Source organism: Salvelinus namaycush, chromosome 9 (assembly GCF_016432855.1).
Source record: "Salvelinus namaycush isolate Seneca chromosome 9, SaNama_1.0, whole genome shotgun sequence".
Classification (NCBI taxonomy): domain Eukaryota; kingdom Metazoa; phylum Chordata; class Actinopteri; order Salmoniformes; family Salmonidae; genus Salvelinus; species Salvelinus namaycush.
The window spans coordinates 16,486,567-16,509,382 of NC_052315.1; the positions used below are offsets into that span (position 1 = coordinate 16,486,567).

Consider the following 22,816-nt stretch of genomic DNA (forward strand, 5'->3'; position numbering starts at 1 on the left):
ATATTCCTGTGTGAAATAACCCATGAAGAAACAAATTCCAAGGACCACCTCTGATAAAACCCCCAAATCATGACGGTTGACCAGAAAGGGTTTAATTGTGGGGGTTGATCAACCACTCCCAAGCCTATTGATTATGCTCCGCATTACATCTAAAGAAGTGTATGATGAGGTTAAATACTAGGGCAAAAAAGACCTGAAACTGGAGTCCAGAGATTAAGAGCCAAAGGTGTGCTAGGATGCACCAGATTGTCTCTAACGGGCAGGGCTCCGTTTCTCTGTGGTGGCAAGCTCTGCTCTGGCTTTGTGATTATACCTTATCCATGGACAAGCAGGCCCTTGCGCTCAAAGGGAAGCAGGTCCAACATGTCCCATCCTCCATTTCTTAACTTTTCTTAAAAGGCGATGTCTACGAGCTAGTCAACGTTTGTGTTTGGAATGTTTACGGTAACGTGTTCTGACCTATTAGAGCCAGAGAAGTACAATGACACTAAGCTTTCATTCAAATGTCATGAATAAAGAATGTGATATGCTAGCTTCAACCTGTTCAGATCTGATGTGCTGCCCTCGTATTTGATGAAAATAACAGTTCATAAGAAAGGGCAAGGCACACAATGCTGCTGGGACATATGCAGCGCTTACTTTTTTGCTCTTTACTTTAAATCACTGTTTGATCTCGGGTTGGAATTCAGCATTTTTACTGGTGTCTTGGTTTTGTCTTCGCCCAACATTTTTCGTTCAGCTTTTCGCTTCGGACGTTTTTATCTCCTCCACCACGCACCTGTTCGGTAAGGTCGAGCGCCTCCTCTTCTACTCAGCCTCCCGACAAAGCATCCCCCAAGCGGGTGTGACACCTACTCCCGTTGCCTGCTGCACTGCTGCTTGGATCCCACCCGGCGATCTGCTCCCCATCTCCCCTGGCCTGTCTCCACCTGTCTGGTACAGATAACCCTGCCACACTCACCCCTCTCTCCCAAGCTTTCGCTTGCCTTCAGCACACACAGATTTTGGACTGCTCTGAACTTTATGTAGGCCAATTCATTTGTGCTTTACTCAGAAACGCTTTAAAATAAATTAATAAATAGTAGGCCTATACTAATTATCTCAGACTTTTATAGCCTACTGGGCTCAAAGAGCTACTCTCTCACCTTATTTTGTTGGGGCGAGTGACTCTTTGAACTTACAATGGTTGGCTCCAAGCCGTTTTACTTTTTTGTTGTGCTTTGCGCTATTTGCTCAATGACTCCTGTTCACTTTGTTGACTATGAGTTTGCTCATTTACCCGACCGTGAAGACAGACAAAGTTTGTTCCTACACTCATGACTCTGTCTCTCGGCCTCCCATCCTACTCTAACCTTCTCCCGCCAGCTTTGTATTCATGCTACCTGATGAAATTGCAGTAAAATATGATCTTGTTGCCATCTGATGCAAATTATAAAGTCATAAAAAAAATTCAACAATGCAGAGCTCGCCCTGTCCTCTCCCGTGCCCTGATTGTATTACTGCTGATGATATCTGGAAATGGTCAGTCTACTATTGCTATTGCCAATTCTGACTTGTGCTCTGATGATTTTTGCTTCACCGATTTCTGCTCTTGTAAAAGCCTGTTTTTTTTGCATGTTAACACTACTAGTTTATTACCTAAAATTGATAGTGTAGGTTCACAGTTCCAATCCAGATGGTCATTACTGAGACATGGTTAAGAAAGAGTGTTCTGAACATTGATGTTCATTGACCTTTTTCTGAAGACAGATCTTCCAAAGGTGGTGGAGTGGCAATCTTTACCAAGGAACACCTTCAGTTCTCTGTTGTCTCCACCAAGTCTGTCACCAAACAATTTGATTTGCTCCCTAAATCTTTCAGATTATTACCAATCCTACCTAACACACAGAAAAGGCTACTCTCCTTGACGTTATACTCACAGGTATCAGTCTGGTGTTTTCTGTAATGACCTTATTGATCACTATTTTAAGGCCTGTGTTCGTAATGGCTGCTCAGTTAAATGACCTGTCCGGATTTGTCATAGACGCTTGCTGAGAAACTTTAATGAGAAAGCTTTCCTTCATGACCTGGCCTCTGTAAAGGGGTATAGAATCAGCTTGATCCCCTCTATTGAAGATACTAGGACCTTATTTTTTAAATATATTTTCAGTGGTATTATTAACAAACATGCACACAGAAAATGAGAATTAAAAGCAGGTTCAGCCTCTGGTTTGACCGTGATCTGGCAGACTTACTCCATCTCAAAAAAATGTTTTGTTTTACTTTACTTTACCAAAGTTAATTACTTTAACGATCAGTTCTCGCTCTGTGGGTCTAACCTCAAGAAGTTCTGGAAAACGGCGAAAGACCTGGAGAATAAACCCTCCTCATCGCAGCTGTCCATGTCCCTTAAATGCGGACAACATTAGGAGAATACACCCACCTAGGTGATTGAAAGATGAACGAGGTCCACACTCCAGTCGGTTGCAGTAATGCACCTTAAAGTTGGTTGCCAATCCAACCACCATATAAAAGCTAGAATTACTAGAAACTAACTAGGTTTCCCCTTTTATCTGTGGATACATTTTTGGACTAGAGGACACACAATTTTACGTGACTCAAAATGGGTCGATATTCTACAAAAGATCCAGCTAAAAAGGGACCTTGTACATTTCAGGCAAAATAACAACCCAATGTTTATATCTCTGGAAAAATGAGCTAGCAACAGCAAGCTAGCTAACTAAATGTCCATGAATGTTTCATGTGTGTTTCGACCAGTCCCCAAATTAATATATTTGGTTCAGAGTTCATTTTGATATTTCAACCTCCATGTCCTGATCACGTCTGGTGTGGCTGGACATGCGCCCGGTGGCAGGTGTAGTCTGCATGTTAAGGTTGATGATGTGGTTGTTACTGACAAGGAGCATATGGTTGAGCTCTTTAATCACCACTTCATTAAGTCAGGATTCCTATTTGACTAAGCCATGTGTCCTTGCCCATCCAAGACTTCCTCATCTTCCAGCCCTTCTAATGCAACTAACCCTGATGCTCTGCCATCTTTTCCCCCTGCCCCGCTACACAGCATCTCCCAGCAGGCGGTCACTGAGTCTGAGGCGCTAAAGGAGCTCCATGAACTTGACCCCAAAAAACAATCTGGGTTAGATGGTTTAGAAGTTGGTTCACGCAGTTCAGCGTGATTGCAAGATATGCTGTTGGTGACACACTGCGCGAAGAAAGTCTTGCAGTTCTGCCATTAAAAGGGTCCACAAGAGGTGAGGATTTATTTAAGTCTTTCATGGAGTTTGCTCTAGAAAAAAATCTACCTATGGATAAACTTCTCTCAGTGTGTACTGATGGTGCTCCGTGTATGGTGGGGAATAAAAAAGGATTTGTGGCGCTTCTCCGTGAACATGAAAATAGACCCATCCTAAGTTTCCATTGCATTCTACACCAGGAGGCACTTTGTGCTCAGATGTGTGACAGGCAGTTTGGGGAAGTGATGTCGCTGGTCATTCGTGTGATCAACTTTATTGTTGCTCGAGCCTTAAATGATCGCCAGTTTAAAACACTGCTGGATGAAGTTGGAAATAACTATCCTGGTCTGCTTTTGCACAGCAATGTGCGTTGGTTGTCAAGAGGGAAGGTGCTTAGCCGTTTTGCGGCTTGCCTGAAAGAAATCCGGACTTTCCTTGAAATGAAAAGCATCGAGCATCCTGAGCTAGCCGAAACTGAGTGGCTCCTCAAGTTTTACTATCTCGTAGATATGACTGAACATCTGAACCAGCTCAACGTGAAAATGCAAGGCATTGGAAATAGTGTTATCCCTTCAACAAGCTGTGTTTGCTTTTGAAAACAAGCTAGAACTTTTCATCATGGATCTTGAAACAGGTCGTTTACTACATTTTGAAAAACTGAGCCAATTTAAAGATGCATGCACAGCAAGTGAGCCTATTCAAAACTTTGATCTCCACCAGCTAGCTCGCTGCACATCCAGTCTCCTACAGTCCTTCAAAGCACGCTTTGGACAATTTCGTGAGCACACTCGTCTTTTTAAGTTCATCACCCTTCTAAACGAGTGTTCACTGAACACAGCCGACCTGAGTTACATTCCTGGTGTCTCCGTCAGAGATTTTGAAGCAGAAGTGGCTGACCTGAAGGCCTCAGACATGTGGGTGAATAAGTTCAAGTCACTGAATGAAGATTTGGAAAGAATCACACGACAGAAAGCGGAGTTGGCGAGCAAGCACATGTGGACAGAAATGAAAAAACTTCAACCCGAAGACCAGCTGATTCTCAAAACTTGGAACGCGCTTCCTGTCACATACCACACACTGCAGCGTGTGAGTATTGCTGTATTGACCATGTTTGGATCTACGTATGCATGTGAGCAGTCATTCTCACATCTTAAAAACATCAAGTCCAACCTACGATCACGTTTAACGGATGAAAGCCTCAACGCTTGCATGAAGCTTAACCTCACCAAGTACCAACCAGACTACGAAGACATCAGCAAATCCATGCAGCACCAGAAGTCGCATTAATGGTGAGTATTATAACAACATTATTTAAGAATAAATTCAGAGGCTTATTATACTGACATTTAGTTGAATTCACTTTTAAAATATATTATATGGCTCTCACTGAAATAAATTTCCAAATGTTTTGCTTTCATGGCTCTCTTAGTCAAAAAGGTTCCCGACCCCTGGTTTAGATCCTTTCTTCTTTAAGGTTGCAGCCCTATCATCGCCAAACCTGTCTCTCCTATCTGAGGAGGTTCCCAGTGCTTAGAAGGCAGCAACGATGAGTCCTTTATTTAAAGGGGGAGATCAAGCTGATCCTGAACTGTTTAAGGCCAATTTCCATTTATCAAAAGTGTTGGAAAAATTTGGCAATAATCAACTGACGAGCTTTCTTGATGTCAAAATATCTCGGTCTGGTATGCAATCTGGTTTCAGCTCAGGTTACGGATATGTCACTGCAACCTTAAAGGGCCTCAATGATGTCACCATTGCCCTTAATTCTAAGCAATGTTCTGCTGCTATTTTTGACTCAGCCAAAGCTTTTGATACGTTAGACCAGGTATTCCCAGGGGTACGCGCAATGCCGTCGGCATGTGTGATTCACATTAAAAAAAAAATGTTTACTACATTTTTTCCCCTTCACATTTTCAAACAGTCCAGTTATATTTTCCAGCGGGGCTATGCATTTGGGTGAGGTTTTTTTCTTGCCTGAGTAGCTTCGTTTCACTGCCAAAAATATAATTAAACCATCTAGTGTTCAGCGAAATAACACAATATCAAATACAGGTAGCCTAGTCAAATAACTAACATCCAATCACATTAACCGTTACTCTCTCGCGGGAATTCCACTAACGGTCCGTATGTAGCCAAACGTAGCTGCTGCTCATGTTGGTATCTGTACTGATGGCGCAAAAACCATGAAAGGGAGACATAGTGGAGTGGTAACGCGCGTGCAGTTGCTCCCGACGCCACTTCGGTACACTGCAGCATCCACTGAGAGGCTCTTGCTGCCAAGGGAATGCCTGAAACTTGAAAAATGTTTGGACACTACAGTGAAAATAGTTAACTTGGTTAAAGCAAGGCCCCTGAACTCTCATGTATTTTCTGCATTATGCAATGATATGGACAGCAACCATGTAACGCTTTTACAACATACAGAAAGAAGTGCGCTGGTTATCAAGGGGCAAAGTATTGACACGTTTTTTTGAATTGAGAGACGAGCTTAAAGTTTTCTTTACTGACCATAATTTTCACTTGTCTGACCGCTTGCATGATGACGAGTTTCTCACACGACTGGCCTATCTGGGTGATGTTTTTTCTCGCCTGAATGATCTGAATCTAGGATTACAGAGACTCTCCGCAACTATATTCAATGTGTGGGACAAAATTGAGGCTATGATTAAGACGTTGGAGCTCTTCCCCGTCATTGTATGATTTTTTATGTGCAAATGAACTCAGGCTTACGGACAATGTCAAATATGATATAGCGAAGCACCGGAGTAAGTTGGGTGCGCAATTACGCAAACGCAGGTACTTTCCCAAAACGGATGACACAAACAACTTGATTCGTTATCCCTTTCATGCCCTGCATCCAGTCCATTTTACCGATATCTGAACAAGAGAGCCTCATCGAAATTGCAACGAGCGGTTCTGTGAAAATTTAATCAGAAGCCACTGACAGTGTTCTGGACTGGGCTGCGCTCAGAGTATCCAGCCTTGGCAAATCGCGCTGTTAAGACACTGATGCCCTTTGCAACTGAAAACTAAATATAGGCACTGACTGTGTGGAAAATGATTTAAGACACTCTCTCCAATACAACCCAAAATTGCAGAGTTATGTGCATCCTTTCAAGCACACCCTTCTCATTAACCTGTGGTGAGTTAATCACAATTTTCGATGAACAAAGATGGCTAAATAAAGAGCAAAATTATTTATTATTATTTGTGCCCTGGTACTATAAGAGCTCTTTGTGACTTCCCACGAGCCAGGTTGTGAGAAACTCACACTCATTCTTATGTTTAATTAATTTATCGTATAGTGTGTGTGGCAGGCTTACAATGATGGCAAAAAACATTTGAGAGTGTGTTGACCTTGGTGCTAGAGGGGGTACGCAGCTGGAGGTTGAATGTTTGAAGGGGTACGGGACCATAAAAAGTTTGGAAACCACTGCTTTAGACCGTTCCATTCATGTGGGTTGGTATTGGTGTCTCTGAAGGGTCTAGTTTGCTAACTACCTCTCTCAAAGAGTGCAATGTGTAAAGTCAGAACATCTGCTGTCTCAGCCACTGCCTGTCACCATGGGAGTACCCCAAGGCTCGATCCTAGGCTCCGCGATCTTCTCAAATTACATCAACAACACAGCTCAGGCAGTAGGAAGCTCTCTCATCCATTTATATGCAGATGATAGTCTTATACCTCAGCTGGCCCCTCCCTGGATTTTGTGTTAAACGCAGTACTACACAGCTTTCTTAGTGTCCAACATGATTTCTCTACCCTTAACCTTGTTCTGAACATCTCCAAAACAAAGGTCATGTGGTTCGGTTTGATTACTACCTCTGAGGGTTTAGAGCAGGAGTGGGCAATTCCAGGCCTCGAGGGCCTGATTGGTGTCACCGTTTTGCCCCAGCCAACACCTGACTCCAGTAATCACCTAATCATGATCTTCAGTTAAGAATGCAATTTGATTAATCAGCTGTGTTTGCTAGGGATGGAGAAAAAGTATGACACCAATCAGGCCCTCGAGGACTGGAGTTGCCCACCCCTGGTTTAGAGCTTGAGGTAGTCAACTCATACAAGTACTTGGGAGTATGGCTAGATGGTACACTGTCCTTCTCTGAGCACATATCCAAGCTGCAGGCTAAGGTTAAATCTAGACTTGGTTTCCTCTATCGTAATCGCTCCTCTTTCACACCAGCTGCCAAACTAACCCTAATTCAGATGACCATCCTACCCATGCTAGATTACAGAGACATAATTTATAGAACGGCAGTTAAGGTTGCTCTCGAGCGGCTAGGTGTTCGGCCATCAGATATGCCACCAATGCTCCTTATAGGATACATCACTGCACTCCTCTGTAAACTGGCCATCTCTGTATACCCGGCACAAGACCCACTGGTTGATGCTTATTTATAAAAACCCTCTTAGGCCTCACTCCCCCCTATTTGAGATACCTACTGCAACCCTCATCCTCCACATACACTGAACAAAAATATAAACGCAACATGTAAAGTGTTGGTCCCATCTTTCACGAGATGAAATGAAAGATCCCTGGAATGTTCCATACGCACAAAAAGCTTATTTCTCACAAATTTGTTTACATCCCTGTTAGTGAGCATTTCTCCTTTGCCAAGATAATCCATCCACCTGACAGGTGTGGCATATCAACAAGCTAATTAAACAGCATGATCATTACACAGATGCACCTTGTGCTGGGGACAATAAAAGGACTCTAAAATGTGCAGTTTTGTCACAACACAATCCCACAGATGTCTCAAGTTTTGAGGGAGCGTGCAACTGGCATGCTGACTGCAGGAATGTCATCCTGAGCTGTTGCCAGAGAACTGAATGTTAATTTCTCTACTATAGTCCGCCTCCAACGTCGTTTTAGAGGATTTGGCAGTACGTCCAACCGGCTTCACAACCACAGATCATGCGTAACCATGCCAGCCCAGGACCTCCACATCCTGCTTCTTCACCTGCGAGATCCTCCAAGACCAGCCACCTGGACAGCCGATGAAACTGTGGGTTTGCACAAGTGAAGAATTTATGCACAAACAGTCAAACCATCTCAGGTAAGCTCAACTGCGTGCTCGTCGTCCTCATCAGGGTCTTGAGCTTACTGCAGTTTGGTGTCGTAACCGTCTTTAGTGGCTAAATGCTCACCTTCGATGGCCACTGTGCTCTTCACAGATGAATCCCGGTTTCAACTGTACCGGGCAGATGGCACACAGTGTGTATGGCATTGCGTGTGAGAGCAGTTTGCTGATTTCAACGTTGTGAACAGAGTGCCCCATGGTGGCGGTGGGATTATGGGAAGGGCAGGCATAAGCTACAAACAAAGACAATTGCATTTTATCGATGGCAATTTGACTGCACAGAGATACCGTGATGAGATCCATTGTCGTGCCATTCATCCGCCGCCATCACCTCATGTTTCAGCATGACAATGCACACCCCCTGGAAGCTGAAAATGTCCCAGTTCTTCCATGGCCTGCATACTTACCAGACATGTCACCCATTAAGCATGTTTGTGATGCTCTGGATCAGGATGTACAACAGTGTGTTTCAGTTCCTGCCAATACCCAGCAACTTCGCACAGCCACTGAAGAGTGGGACAACATACCACAGGTCCACAGCCTGATCAACTCTATGTAAAGGAGATATGTCATGCTGCACGAAGCAAATGGTGGTCACACCAGATACTGACTGGTTTTCTGATCCACGCCCCTACCAACAGATACATATCTGTATTCCCAGTCAAATGAAACCCATAGCATTTATTTCAACTGACTGATTTCATTACATGTACTGTAACTCATTAAAATCATTAATTGTTGCGTTTATTTTTGTTCAGTGTGCACACATCCCGGGGTCGCTCCTCTTTTCAGTTCGCTGCAGCTAGCGAATGGAAAGCGCTGCAAAAAAACACTCAAACTGGACAGTTTTATCGCCATCTCTACATTCAAAGACTCAATCATGGACATTCTTACTGATACTTGTGGCTGCTTCGGGTGATGTATTGTTGTCTCTACCTTTTTGCCCTTCGTGCAGTTATCTGTGCCTAACAATGTTTGTACTGTGTTTGTGCTGCTACCATGTTGTGGTGTCTCTTGTCGATGTGTTTTACTTTGCCCCCATAGGAGGCCTTTTGCCTCTTAGTAGGCCATCATTGTAAATAAGAATTTGTTCTTAATTGACTTGCCTAGTTAAATATAAGCAAAATGAAAAAATATGATTTAAAAAAAAAAGAAATGGTGGTTATAATAGTATAGCAATGTTACCTCTCTGTTGGAAGTGGCACCAGAATTGTCCGAGCCAGGGGACACCGCATCAAGAGAGTTTCCACCACTCCTGGAAATAAACGGAGACAGATGTAAAATTCATAATCATAACTGGGGGAATCCTCTGGTCTTTTCTCATGTTGCAGAGACAATGATATCCTAAAGCAAGTATAACTCATTAATATTACTGTAGATATCACAAGGATATGGAATGTCGTACGGTGAATGATTTTTCCTCCTGTCCTTGCTGTGGTCGTCAGGACTGGTGCCCTCTGGTTGTTGTCCATCAGTCTTCTTCCCCTTCCATTTCTCTGCCTTCTCCTTGATGGTGCCCTGTTGGCTGTAGCGAACCAGATTGCCTGGACCCAGGACCTCATTATGGCCGTTCCTGTCATCCATTGGTTCGGGGGGGTTCAGGCGTAAGGTGCTGGGGCGTACAGGTGCAGGGGTGTGGGAGGTGGCTTTGGCTTCTTTCTTCCAGGCTACAAAGGTGTACTGGTCCAGTTCCTTGCTGTCCGCCCGCTCGGCCCGCTCTTTTGGCTTGACCTCGGCTCGGCTGGCTGCCTCCTGACCTTTGATCTTAGGGACAGCCTCCTCCTTGGTGGCTGCCAAGGCGACCCGCTCACTCTCCCGCTGGCTATGCTCCAGGCCCCGCTGGCGCCGCTGTTCTCTCTTCTCCTGGCTCCTGGAGACCTGCGACCTGTGTGCCTCCACAGCAGCCTGAGCCCCATTGTCTTTTTCTGGTGACTGGGGGGCAGCTTCCTCCTTGGTCCCCTCCTCCTCCTCAGGCTCCTTGGAGTGGGCTTCCTCCGGTTCCTCCACAGCCTGGCTCTCCTCCTCCAGCTGGGGCCCAGCCTCAGCCTGTGTACCGTTGCCCTCATCAGGCTGGAAGACTGTAGAAGCATCCCCCATGTCCACCTCCTCAGGAGGTGAAGTAGCTGCAGCTTCTACAGCTTCTGCCTCCTCCCTCTGCTTCTCCTTGTCCTGGACAGGCACTTTATCCTCATGTTGGCTCGCATCTAGAGTTCTTTCAGCTGCCACCTGTGCCTCTGGCTCCTCCTGTGTCTCAGGTTCCTTGTTGACACTTTCTGCCTGCCTCAGCCTTGCCTCCTCCCTCGCCCTCCATTCCGCTGCCTCCCGCACTGCCTCTTTCTTTCTCCTAAATGCTTCTTCCTCTGCTTCCATTTCCAGTCGGGCTGCCTCCTCTTCTGCCTCTCTCGCTAGCCTGGCTGCCTCTTCCTCCGCCCTCTTCCTGGCTTCCTCTGCTTCCTCTTCTTTCTTCCTGGCCTCCTCCTCCCTTTTCCTCCTCTCCTCCCGTATTGAATGGCACCTGTTAAGTTCAACATGATTCAGTAGTGGTTCAACATTCATATGACAATGTTAGGCATCTCTGGGAATTTCCAAGCATTTGTATAGCATTTTCTATACAAGGCATAGGTTGTTTCCGAGGTAAGAGATGATGTGCGATGAATGTGTTGTTTTTTAAAGGCCCAACGCAGTCGCTTTTATCTCAAGTACCTTAGTGTGATTGTTTTCAATTAAAATGGTAAAAAAGAAACAAAAATAGGTTCTTAGCAAAGAACAATTTCTCAAGAAGAATTTTGCTAGGACTGTCTGGGAGTGGTCTGAGTGGAAAACTGAAAACTAGCGGTTATTAGCAGAGGTTTGAAACTCTCTTTTTGTCCATTTAACTAATTTACAGCCTGGTGATGGTCATCAGGCAGGCCAAAACTTCATCCCACCAAAACAGGCTGAAATGTCAGGTGGTCTTTTCAAACAGCTCTTACACTAAAAGGGCATTATTATAATTTACACAATTTCACAGTATTATTCTAACCACAGTGTGGAAATGTATATAAAAACACAGAACTCCACTGGGCCTTTAAGGTTAGGAAAATGTGCAATGTATAGTGCCACTTTTTAGGATGTCAATATAAATGAATGCAATGTGGTTGTTTGTAATCTTGTCGATCTTTTAATCATTATATGTGTTATTTGTTTTTACCTCGGAGGAACACTTTGGAAACAAGTGTTTTAATTAAAACTTTTAAGTGCTATCCTCTGGGTCCACATTGTACATTTTGTTGTATATGTCTTTAACCCAAATAAATTAAATTCAACTAAGTCAGTGTTTACCGATAACTCAAGGCATTTCACACTTTATAAATACTACACTAAGCAATGAATGTATTTCAGTGGTGTGGCCTCGTGCTGTACCTCCTCCGTGCGGAGTGTCCTCTGGCCAGAGCCTGGATCTTCATGATGCTGGTATGCCTGCGGAGGTACTCTGACCTCTGTCTGGAGCCCTTCCACACAGCCTGGATCAGCGTGGCTGCCTGACACTGCCGTTCCTTGCGGCGTCTACGCCACGCATGCTGGGAGGGATGAACACGGGCAAGAACAAATTATTACCCTGACATATATTACCAAACAGAACTAATTTATTCCCCATCTGCAGGAATATGATTGTCTCATAAAGGATGGATATTGGACAATTTCTATGTATTTCTTTGTAAGAAATAGATAATGAAAATACTAGATTTCTAGGCATTTTGTTTGAGGAAAAGTCACATCTTTGAGCTGACATCTGTACAGGACGGGTTATCACACAGCTTACCTGGAGCAACATGGCCGCCTGTCTCATCTCCAGGAAGTACCTCCTCTCCAGGCGGGCCCTGAACCAGTACTGCAGGAAGATGATCTTACGCATCACGTCCTTGTGTAGCGTGTCCTGCAGCTGCTGACGCTCCAGCTCCTTCAGGTAAACCTGAGGATCGCAATTTAATTCAAGACAATTAAAAGGCAATTAAAATGTATTTCTGTGAGGAAAATGTGGAGGTGAGCTTGTCTTACCTTGGTTTTTCCTATCTGGTAAGTGGTGTGGTCGAGCGCCATCCTCTGGAACAGGGCCGAGATGTCCTCTGGCTTGGAGGCTGTAGCATTCTTGGGCAGCAACACTCGGAATTGCTCAATGAATTCCTACAGGTACACATTTATAATAGCTATTTTGTTTTGACAGACATTGCTCAATAAAAATTTTCCTTCTAAGATGCAAGAAATAAAGAATATGTTTCACGGAGGACCGAGTGTCTGCGGGTTTTCGCTCCTCCCTTGTAATTAGTAAGGAACTCTCCTCACCTTGTTGTCTAGGGCTTAATTGAAAGGAAAAATCTAAAACCTGCAGACACTCGGCCCTCCGTGGAATGAGTTTGACAACCTTGATATAAAGCAATTATTTTCATTGGTAAACAATGAATGTCAAGTATCAACAACAGATATTGTTTCAGACATTGCTTCTGGCTGTCTGAGTTATTAAAGAGGTGCACTGTACTTGGAATGTGTACTTGGCTCCATAGCCAGACCTCCGGATGCGAACCGTCTCTAGCATGCCCGTGTAGTGCAGCTGCTGCAGCACCAGGGTCTCGTTCAGACACATCTCCTTCTGCACACACACAGATACACAGCACATCATTAGAGGGACTCATCATAATCATTTATCATCATCATCTTGGTTGTACATAATAGAAAAAAAGGGGCGTTACCTTCTCAGAGTTGGAGCGAATACAGCGGATGAAGAAGGGTTCTGCTCTGCCCAAAGTCTCCAGCAGTTTAGTCAGAGAGGTCTGTCAATGTAAAAAGGATTTCATATCAATGAGACTAACTTCAATAAAGTCCTGCATCTGCATTGTATGTTAGTGGCTGTCTGGCTGCTGTATTTGATGGTGAGATCAGCTGACCTGGAACTGAGCACTAATGCTGGGAGTCTTCTTCTTCTTGTTGAGGTGCAGCAGAGACTTGGCGGTGCGGTCGTGGAGGGTCCGACCCACAATGAACTTCAGGGAGCGAGAGTCCAACAGGCTCTAAGGAACAGCATCAACATCACAGAGTTCTAAACGTCTGCAGACACCACCTCAGTGTCGCTGATACTCTCGGATGATTAAAATGTTATATTTTGAAACATTTCTATTAGATAATTTAGTGATCAAGATCTGAGATAATGAAGAAATACGAATAATTTCAGGTGGTCAGAAGTCATATTTACAGGTCATGTGTCAGATTGTATGTATGTATGTAGGAGTGGATGTAGCTGGCGTATGTATGATACTGTAAGTTTACCTTAGGTATGATCTGTTTCTGCTTGGCATTCTTGTTTTTCCTGTGGGAGAGGGAGAGGTTAGTGAGACGGGCTCAGCACAGCGATGTCGCTGAGGAGGTCTAGTGGTGAGCGCGTTGGGGGGTGAGCCGTGTTGTTAGTATGGTGTGTCATTCTCAGTCAGTGAGGCGTGAGGGCTTGCACCTGGAGTATGGGTGGGATGACGGACGGACAGACACACGGATGGGAGAATCCAGCCAAACAATCAGACAGCCTGGATGAGACCCATAGGGCTTATAGGAGTAGGATACCTGTTCCTCCAGCTATCTTGTTTTCATCATATCAGCCTTGGATTTATAGTGGAACAGTTGCTATGTGCCAACTAAATGATTTCAGCCTTGGGTTTATTACAGTGTGTCATTTGTGCGGTCAACACTGCACACACATTTTTCGAGGGAGACTTGTTTCTTCACTGTGTTAAATACTTGTATATCTTATACCCAACAGCCATAGTTCTATATAAGTTAAAACAAGCTATGATTTCCAACAAACTTTTGGGTTCTTTTAGACTTCACATTCTTAAACAGTTTAATCTAGAAGCCAATGCATTCATGTGAGTAATGTTTGTTCATGCAGCAGCTGTGCTATTGAGGCCATCATTGTATCCTCAGATTTCATCAAGTCATCTATGGGCAACAGCCTCGCTGCATTACAACATCAGCCTCATGCTAATCAACATCACATTGGAAGCCAGTCTCTATGGGCTTTGCAGTCCACTATCACGAGCAGACTAGTGTTGTTTTCAGCCATCTGCAAATAACTAGGATTCATGTTTTTCCATGAGGTTTCGTCTCAAAACAGCCAATTACCCAGCCTGTGTCTTAAACTGTCTGTCACGTGTTGAGCGTGAGAGATTAGGAATTATGTCTTCTAGCTGGATACATAATTCTGTTTCCAGTTTTGGACTAGGATAAAAAAATTCTTAGTCAAATCAGGTGTTCTAGTACTGGCCTGGAACAAAGATTTGCATCTAAGGGGATGCCTCAGCCCCCAGGAGGACTGAGGTTGAGCACTGTTAAAGCTGGGTTAGACCACGGTAGGCCAAGCTGGGCTGAGCTGAAGGGGCTACAGACTCACTGAAGGAGGTGTCGAGGGAACCGCAGGCGACCCCAGGACTGCAGCAGTTTGCGAGGGTCCTCACCGTCCAGCTGCAAGTCCTTAATGGAGCTGATTATCTGGGCATGCATGTCCCTGAATCAACCCAGCAAGGGCCAGTGGGTGAGGAGGATGGAGGGTAAGAGACAGTGGGAGGAGACGGGAAGGGGTGTTGGGCATGGGGCATAAGGGGAGGACAGGGGGGGGGGGGGGGTAGAAACACTGCTGTCAGGACACCTCAAAAGACAGAAAACACCCCACCACCAAAGAGCCTGCTTCCCAAGAGAAACACACCAACAGACCAGTTAGAGGTCTGAAGTTGAGATCATGTAAAACTGGTGTTTAATGCTGCTTCAGTTCAGACCATCCAGCCATGGCTAAAGCAGAGTGTAGAAAGACAGAGGTTGTGTTCTCTCACACCATACCTGTAAGTAAGTACTGTGAGCATGCATTCCTGAATCAAAGCTTCACTGGTTGATGTATTTTATCCATAATGGTGTTACACTGCTGCGGACTAGGATTGGTCATTGGACTGGTGTTATACTAGTGGTGAATAGGAGAGACTGTTGTTGTTAAGAGGGCATATTGGCCATATATCACAAACCCCTGAGTTACTTTATTGACATTATAAACTGGTTACCAACGTAATTATAGCAATAAAAACACATGTTGTCAAACCTGTGGTATATACGGTCTGATATACCACAGCTGTCAGCCAATCAGCATTCAGGGCTCGAACAACGCAGTTTATAATATCCTACTTACATCTGATCAATAAACCAAAAGGAGGTCAGGCAGGAAGGGCTGGGCCGTAAGTAAAAGGTACCGTAGACAAACTAGCCCAGTCCAAGAACAGCCCCTAAAAGCCCTGACCTCTTCAGTATTTTTAGGTCTGAAAGAACCAGATAGGTGGAAGCACAATGGAGGAGCCTCCCCAAAGCCTAGGTGGAGCTATCCCCATATTGGTTACACCTATCAGATCTATAGAAACACATAAGGGGTACGGCCTAAGGAAGGTGCTAGGGGTGGTGTTTTGCTTACTGCTCAGTTCCTCTCTGGGAATGCTCATATTAGGACAGGGGATTTTGGTCCATTTAGACACTACAATTATGTTATCCTCGAACTTTCTCCAAAGGAAATTGTTTATTACATATCCTCTCTCATCACAACTACTCCAGGACATGAGATGTATAGCACTTTCCCTGACCTGATTCATGTACCAAACTTTACTACTACTATGTATTAGTGTGCACATGTTCTTAATGCTGTACTATCATACACTGCTCAAAAAAATAAAGGGAACACTTAAACAACACATGTAACTCCAAGTCAATCACACTTCTGTGAAATCAAACTGTCCACTTAGGAAGCAACACTGATTGACAATAAATTTCACATGCTGTTGTGCAAATGGAATAGACAAAAGGTGGAAATTATAGGCAATTAGTAAGACACCCCCAAAAAAGGAATGGTTCTGCAGGTGGTGACCACAGACCACTTCTCAGTTCCTATGCTTCCTGGCTGATGTTTTGGTCACTTTTGAATGCTGGCGGTGCTTTCACTCTAGTGGTAGCATGAGACGGAGTCTACAACCCACACAAGTGGCTCAGGTAGTGCAGCTCATCCAGGATGGCACATCAATGCGAGCTGTGGCAAGAAGGTTTGCTGTGTCTGTCAGCGTAGTGTCCAGAGCATGGAGGCGCTACCAGGAGACAAGCCAGTACATCAGGAGACGTGGAGGAGGCCGTAGGAGGGCAACAACCCAGCAGCAGGACCGCTACCTCCGCCTTTGTGCAAGGAGGAGCACTGCCAGAGCCCTGCAAAATGACCTCCAGCAGGCCACAAATGTGCATGTGTCAGCATATGGTCTCACAAGGGCTCTGAGGATCTCATCTCGGTACCTAATGGCAGTCATGCTACCTCTGGCGAGCACATGGAGGGCTGTGCGGCCCCACAAAGAAATGCCACCCCACACCATGACTGACCCACCGCCAAACCGGTCATGCTGGAGGATGTTGCAGGCAGCAGAACGTTCTCCACGGCGTCTCCAGACTCTGTCACGTCTGTCACATGTGCTCATGTGCTCAGTGTGAACCTGCTTTCATCTGTGAAGAGCACAGGGCGCCAGTGGCGAATTTGCCAATCTTGGTGTTCTCTGGCAAATGCCAAACGTCCTGCACGGTGTTGGGCTGTAAGCACAACCCCGACCTGTGGAAGTCGGGCCCTCATACCACCCTCATGGAGTCTGTTTCTGACCGTTTGAGCAGACACATGCACATTTGTGGCCTGCTGGAGGTCATTTTGCAGGGCTCTGGCAGTGCTCCTCCTTGCACAAAGGCGGAGGTAGCGGTCCTGCTGCTGGGTTGTTGCCCTCCTACGGCCTCCTCCACGTCTCCTGATGTACTGGCCTGTCTCCTGGTAGCGCCTCCATGCTCTGGACACTACGCTGACAGACACAGCAAACCTTCTTGCCACAGCTCGCATTGATGTGCCATCCTGGATGAGCTGCACTACCTGAGCCACTTGTGTGGGTTGTAGACTCCGTCTTATGCTACCACTAGAGTGAAAGCACCGCCAGCATTCAAAAGTGACCAAAACATCAGCCAGGAAGCATAGGAACTGAGAAGTGGTCTGTGGTCACCACCTGCAGAATCACTCCTTTATTGGGGGTGTCTTGCTAATTGCCTATAATTTCCACCTTTTGTCTATTCCATTTGCACAACAGCATGTGAAATATATTGTCAATCAGTGTTGCTTCCTAAGTGGACAGTTTGATTTCACAGAAGTGTGATTGACTTGGAGTTACATTGTGTTGTTTAAGTGTTCCCTTTATTTTTTTGAGCAGTGTATATTAGTGTGCACAGCCTTGCCAGTTTCCTCCCAGTAATGAGTAAATAATCAGAGCATGCAGCACTAACACCTTCCTGTGTTCTACACTAACCATAATAAACCTGGATGAAGAGGCAGATTACCATGGGCGAGAGAGGGAGAGAAACAGAGAGCGAGAAAGGGGGGGAAATAGAGGAGAGAAATAGAGAGAAAGGAGGAAGAGAATATGAACAAGATGCAGCCTGTCGATGATTAGAAAGGACAATGTTTGCAGTGTTTCGATGTTTCTATTAAGTTTATTTCTATAGTCTGGCTGCTTTCCTTTCCAAACTAAAGAAATATATGCCTGCTGCAAACCTTCATGAAGTAACCACCCCCCGGGTGCACGGTTGGTTTTTGCCCTAGCATTTCACAGCTGGCTCAAATAACCAACCCATCATCGAGCTTTGATTATTTGAATCAGCTGTGTAGTGCTATGGCAAAAAACAGCTTGTGAAGATGTCTTTGATGGCCTCTAGGGGGCGCTTGTTGGAGTGATCAAAGTAGATAAGTAGATAGGCTTCTATGCTGTCTGTGGAAGGGAGAGAAACGCACTCGGGGTCGCCCAGGTGCAAGGGAAACAACACAGAGGCCAGGATGAGATGAAGGAGGATTCTTCAGATATACATATAATTCTATTTCTATGGATTTTACTAAACTGATGTCATACAAGAGACCAGGAAGCACACAAGCCAACTGTTTCAATAGTTTCATTCAGTTCCAATTACTAGAGGCTTAGGGAGAGTTCCATTTGTCTCCCAGTACGGATACACTTCCTGAAGAATCTTGTGATTTTTATGATATTACCGTCTGAGTCTTCTTCATGTCATCCTAGGTGCAGGGACATTGGATAAGTCCACTGTACGGATGCTCACCCTGTCATTTGTCATCTTTGAGACAAACACATTTTTTAAAAGACCTATATAAATACAATTTGATTGATTGACTGATTATCCAATCTTCAACTTGTTCTCCATGAGGAACCCCAATTAGGCAAAGTGATTTAAATTATTCTGGTTAATCCCAATTACAATGTTCCATTTTTATAGTATAGATTAATTAGACGACTTGGTCTTGGATCAAGTTAGTAGGGTTGTGGATTTCTGATGGAAGAATAGTCCTTGGGCTTTAGCTCCACGTGTGCACTGGTAGATTGTAACCACTGAATTCCTGCCTATCTGCAGTGTGCCTCAGGGGAGAGAGAGACCCATCTGTCAATCACATGACATCACACCCAAAACAACAGTGGAGGAGAGGAAGAAGGCCCGTTTCCCAACCCTCCCATAATATGTCTCAAGATCCACACTAACATACTATCTAGTATACATGGCTAGGGCCAGGAGTTATTGCTGCACGCTTGACCTGACCAGGAAAATAAAACAGGCGGGCCCTATGCATGGCCAATGCATCACTTCTTAAGTAGGATGGAAGTGGGGATATTGGGACAAATGTAGTTTACCTTCTTCCCTGTGTGTCCCTCAGTCAGAGAGCTATGTGGTGGATCTGGGTCTTACCTGTACATTCTCTCTACAGGCGTGTTGGACCTCTGCAGCTCCCCCAAAGGAGTCCTGGAAGTAGGGCGCTGCACACCTAATGAACAAACACAGACAAGCACCCCCACACAGACAGGAACACAGACAAACATAACATTAGATGCCTAAAGGCTCTACGAGGACAGAAGACTGGTCCCCATGACTACTGCTTGTCAAATGAATAAAAATAATCCAGTTGAGTACTTTCAGAGGCCAACTCCCTGTTTAGTATTTCCTTGATTTAATTTAACGAGACACTTTTCTCATCTAGTCAACACAACAAATAGACTGGCAGATTGAGGCTTATGGGACAATAATGGAAATTCAAGGCTACCGTTTCTCCCCAAACCATGAGCAACTAATTTCTAAGTAGCAGACAGCTGTATCAATACTCTGTCAGCCATACACTGTGCCAGTTGTGTACTATATCTATATATATATATATATATATATATATATATATATATAGTCATCTTCCCACTTTTCTACAGTGCAAGGTGTATATATTCGACCTGCGTTCTTGGCAGCCCAGCGGCATCCAGCCTCGTTGAAGGCAGCCATGCCTCTGATGGTGGCTCGCAGGATGCCCCAGCGGAACATGGCCACCGGGTCCATCCCAATCAGCTGGCGCACATAGGCCCGGTCACTGCTCCGCAGCAGAGCCACGATGTCTGGACGCATGTGGTCCGTGTTCTTCTCCCGGAAGTCCTGCCAAGAAGAGTCATAGGAGTGGGTTTGCATGCCGAGGTCGTTTTAGACTATCCACTAAGACGCTGTTTGTAATCAGTCTGACACAGGAGGGGGCCGCCGAGTGGTGCAGTGGTCTAAGGCACTGCATCTCAGTGCAGAGGTGTCCCTAAAGTCCCTGGTTCAATTCCAGGCTGTATCACATCCGGCCGCAATTGGCCCAGCGTCATCCGGGTTTGGCTGGGGTAAGCCGTCATGGTAAATAAGACTTTGTTCTTAACTGACTTACCTAGTTAAATAAAGGTTAAATAAAATAAAAATGAATAGTGGAAGCTTTGTCATGAATGAGTAATAACTTTCTGAACAACAATAATAATGCTGTCAATAACAATGAAGAGCTACACAAATACAAGAAACCTCCCTCAACCCCCTACACATTACAGTTGAAGTCGGAAGTTTACATACACTTAGGTTGGAGTCATTAAAACTTGTTTTTCAACCACTCCACAAATTTCTTGTTAATAAACTACAGTTTTGGCAAGTCGGTTAAGACATCTACTTTGTGCATAACACAAGTAATTTCTCCAACAATTGTTAACAGACAGATTATTTCACTGTATCACAAATCCAGTGGGTCAAAAGTGCACATACACTAAGTTGACTGTGCCTTTAAACAGCTTGGAAAATCCAGAAAATGATGTCATGGCTTTAGAAGGTTCTAATAGGCTAAAAGACATAATTTGAGTCAATTGGAGGTGTACATATGGATGTATTTCAAGGTCTACCTTCAAACTCAGTGCCTCTTTGCTTGACATCATGGGAACATTAAAAGAAATCAGCCAAGACCTCAGAAAAAAATTTGTAGACCTCCACAAGTCTGGTTCATCCTTGGGAGCAATTTTCAAACGCCTGAAGGTACCACGTTCATCTGTACAAACAATAGTACGCAAGTATAAACACCACGGGACCACTAAGCCGTCATACCGCTCAGGAAGGAGAAGGCTCTGTCTCCTAGAGATGAACGTACTTTGGTGCGAAAAGTACAAATCAATCCCAGAACAACAGCAAAGGACCTTGTGAAGATGCTGGAGGAAACAGGTACAAAAGTATTTCTATCCACAGTAAAACGAGTCCTATATCGACATAACCTGAAAGGCCGCTCAGCAAGGAAGAAGCCACTGCTCCAAAACCACCATAAAAAAGCCAGACTAGGGTTTGCAACTGCACATGGGGACAAAGATTGTACTTTTTGGAGAAATGTCCTCTGGTCTGATGAAGCAAAAATAGAACTGTTTGGCCATAATGACCATCGTTATGTTTGGAGGAAAAAGGGGGAGGCTTGCAAGCCGAAAAACACCATCCCAACCGTGAAGCACGGGGGTGGCAGCATCATGTTGTGGGGGTGCTTTGCTGCAGGAGGGACTGGAGCACTTCACAAAATAGTTAGCATCATGAGGAAGGACAATTATGTTGATATATTGACGCAACATCTCAAGACATCGGTCAGGAAGTTAAAGCTTGGTCGCAAATGGGTCTTCCAAATGGACAATGACCCCAAGCATACTTCCAAAGTTGTGGCAAAATGGCTTTAAGGACAACAAAGTCAAGGTATTGGAGGGGCCATCAGAAAGCCCTGCCCTCAATCCTATAGAAAATCTGTGGGCAGAACTGAAAAAGCTTGTGCGAGCAACGAGGCCTACAAACCTGATTTCGTTACACCAGCTCTGTCAGGAGCAATGGGCCAAAATTTATTGTGAGAAGCTTGTAGAAGGCTACCCGAAACGTTTGACCCAAGATAAACAATTTAAAGGCAATGCTACCAAATACTAATTGAGTGTATGTAAACTTCTGACCCACTCTGGAATGTGATGAAAGAAATAAAAGCTGAAATAAATAATTATCTCTACTATTATTCTGACATTTCACATTCTTAAAATAAAGTGGTGATCCTAACTGACCTAAGACAGGGAATTTTTTACTAGGATTAAATGTCAGGAATTGTGAAAAACAGTTTAAATGTATTTGGCTAAGGTGTTTGTAAACTTCCGACTTCAACTGTACATTATAGTAAACAGGGAACCTGTGACTGTGTTTGGGGGTGGATGTTCATTCATCCCTACCTTGATCTGGTACTTGACCTTCCCAGCGAAGTGTCGGATGACGAAGGCAGGCTCCATGACAGGCGTGGGCACAAAGTACTTCTTCCCCTGGTGCTGCTGCTTGAACTTGGCCAGCAGGGTCTCGTCAGTGGCACGGGGGAAACTGGAGAGCAAGAGGAGGAGAGAGAAAGTGAGTGAAGGGGGAAAGAGAATAAAGTGATAGATCCACCACATTAACTTTTATCTCATCTAACATGTAAATATACTGTCAATCATAGCAAAGTAATGAACACTATCTTTAGGTTGCAGTAATTAAAAAGCAAAACATATGGAATATAAGTGCACCATCTCTTTATTGGAATATATATATTTTTTAAAGACTTGAAGTCCTTACTTGCTCTCCTCGTCCAGTAGGTACAGGAGTCCAGTGGGCTTCTTGCTGATGAGGTGGATGCAGCCCACGTTGTCTGTGTAGTCTATGTTGTGCCAGGTGATGCCCTCCGCCTGGTACTCCTCCTGTAATGGACAAACAGGCTTACAGTTAGGGAAGACATAGGATCCATCAGGGCTGTTATACTGTCCTTATGGAGAGGCACCATAGAAATATAATGACATAGAATCTACACTACATGACCAAAAGTATGTGGACAGCTGCTCGTCGAACATGTCATTCAAAATCATGGGAATTAATATGGAGTTGGTACGCCTTTGCTGCTATAACAGCCTATACTCTTCTGGGAAAGCTTTCCACTAGATGTTGGAACATTGCTGCAGGGACTTGCTTCCCTTCAGCCACAAGAGCATTAGTGAGGTCAGGCACTGATGTTGGGCGATTAGTCCCGGCACGCGGTCTGCGTTCCAATTCAACCTAAAGGTGTTCGA

The 22,816-nt window shown here is 44.7% G+C and overlaps 1 protein-coding gene across 1 annotated transcript in view; it reads right to left on the reverse strand.

Moving 5' to 3' along the window:
• Positions 1-22,816, reverse strand: part of LOC120053752 (unconventional myosin-IXb-like) — a 120,066-nt gene that overhangs the window by 25,713 nt on the left and 71,537 nt on the right. The window contains exons 11-24 of the mRNA XM_039000970.1: positions 22,329-22,450; positions 21,956-22,097; positions 19,661-19,856; positions 19,131-19,206; positions 14,731-14,844; positions 13,617-13,656; positions 13,238-13,360; positions 13,043-13,123; positions 12,832-12,942; positions 12,354-12,479; positions 12,118-12,267; positions 11,718-11,875; positions 9,721-10,830; positions 9,501-9,570 (exon numbers count right to left, since the gene is read on the reverse strand). Coding sequence (XP_038856898.1) covers positions 9,501-9,570; positions 9,721-10,830; positions 11,718-11,875; positions 12,118-12,267; positions 12,354-12,479; positions 12,832-12,942; positions 13,043-13,123; positions 13,238-13,360; positions 13,617-13,656; positions 14,731-14,844; positions 19,131-19,206; positions 19,661-19,856; positions 21,956-22,097; positions 22,329-22,450 — 2,619 coding nt within the window. The remainder of the gene's footprint in view (positions 1-9,500; positions 9,571-9,720; positions 10,831-11,717; positions 11,876-12,117; positions 12,268-12,353; positions 12,480-12,831; positions 12,943-13,042; positions 13,124-13,237; positions 13,361-13,616; positions 13,657-14,730; positions 14,845-19,130; positions 19,207-19,660; positions 19,857-21,955; positions 22,098-22,328; positions 22,451-22,816) is intronic.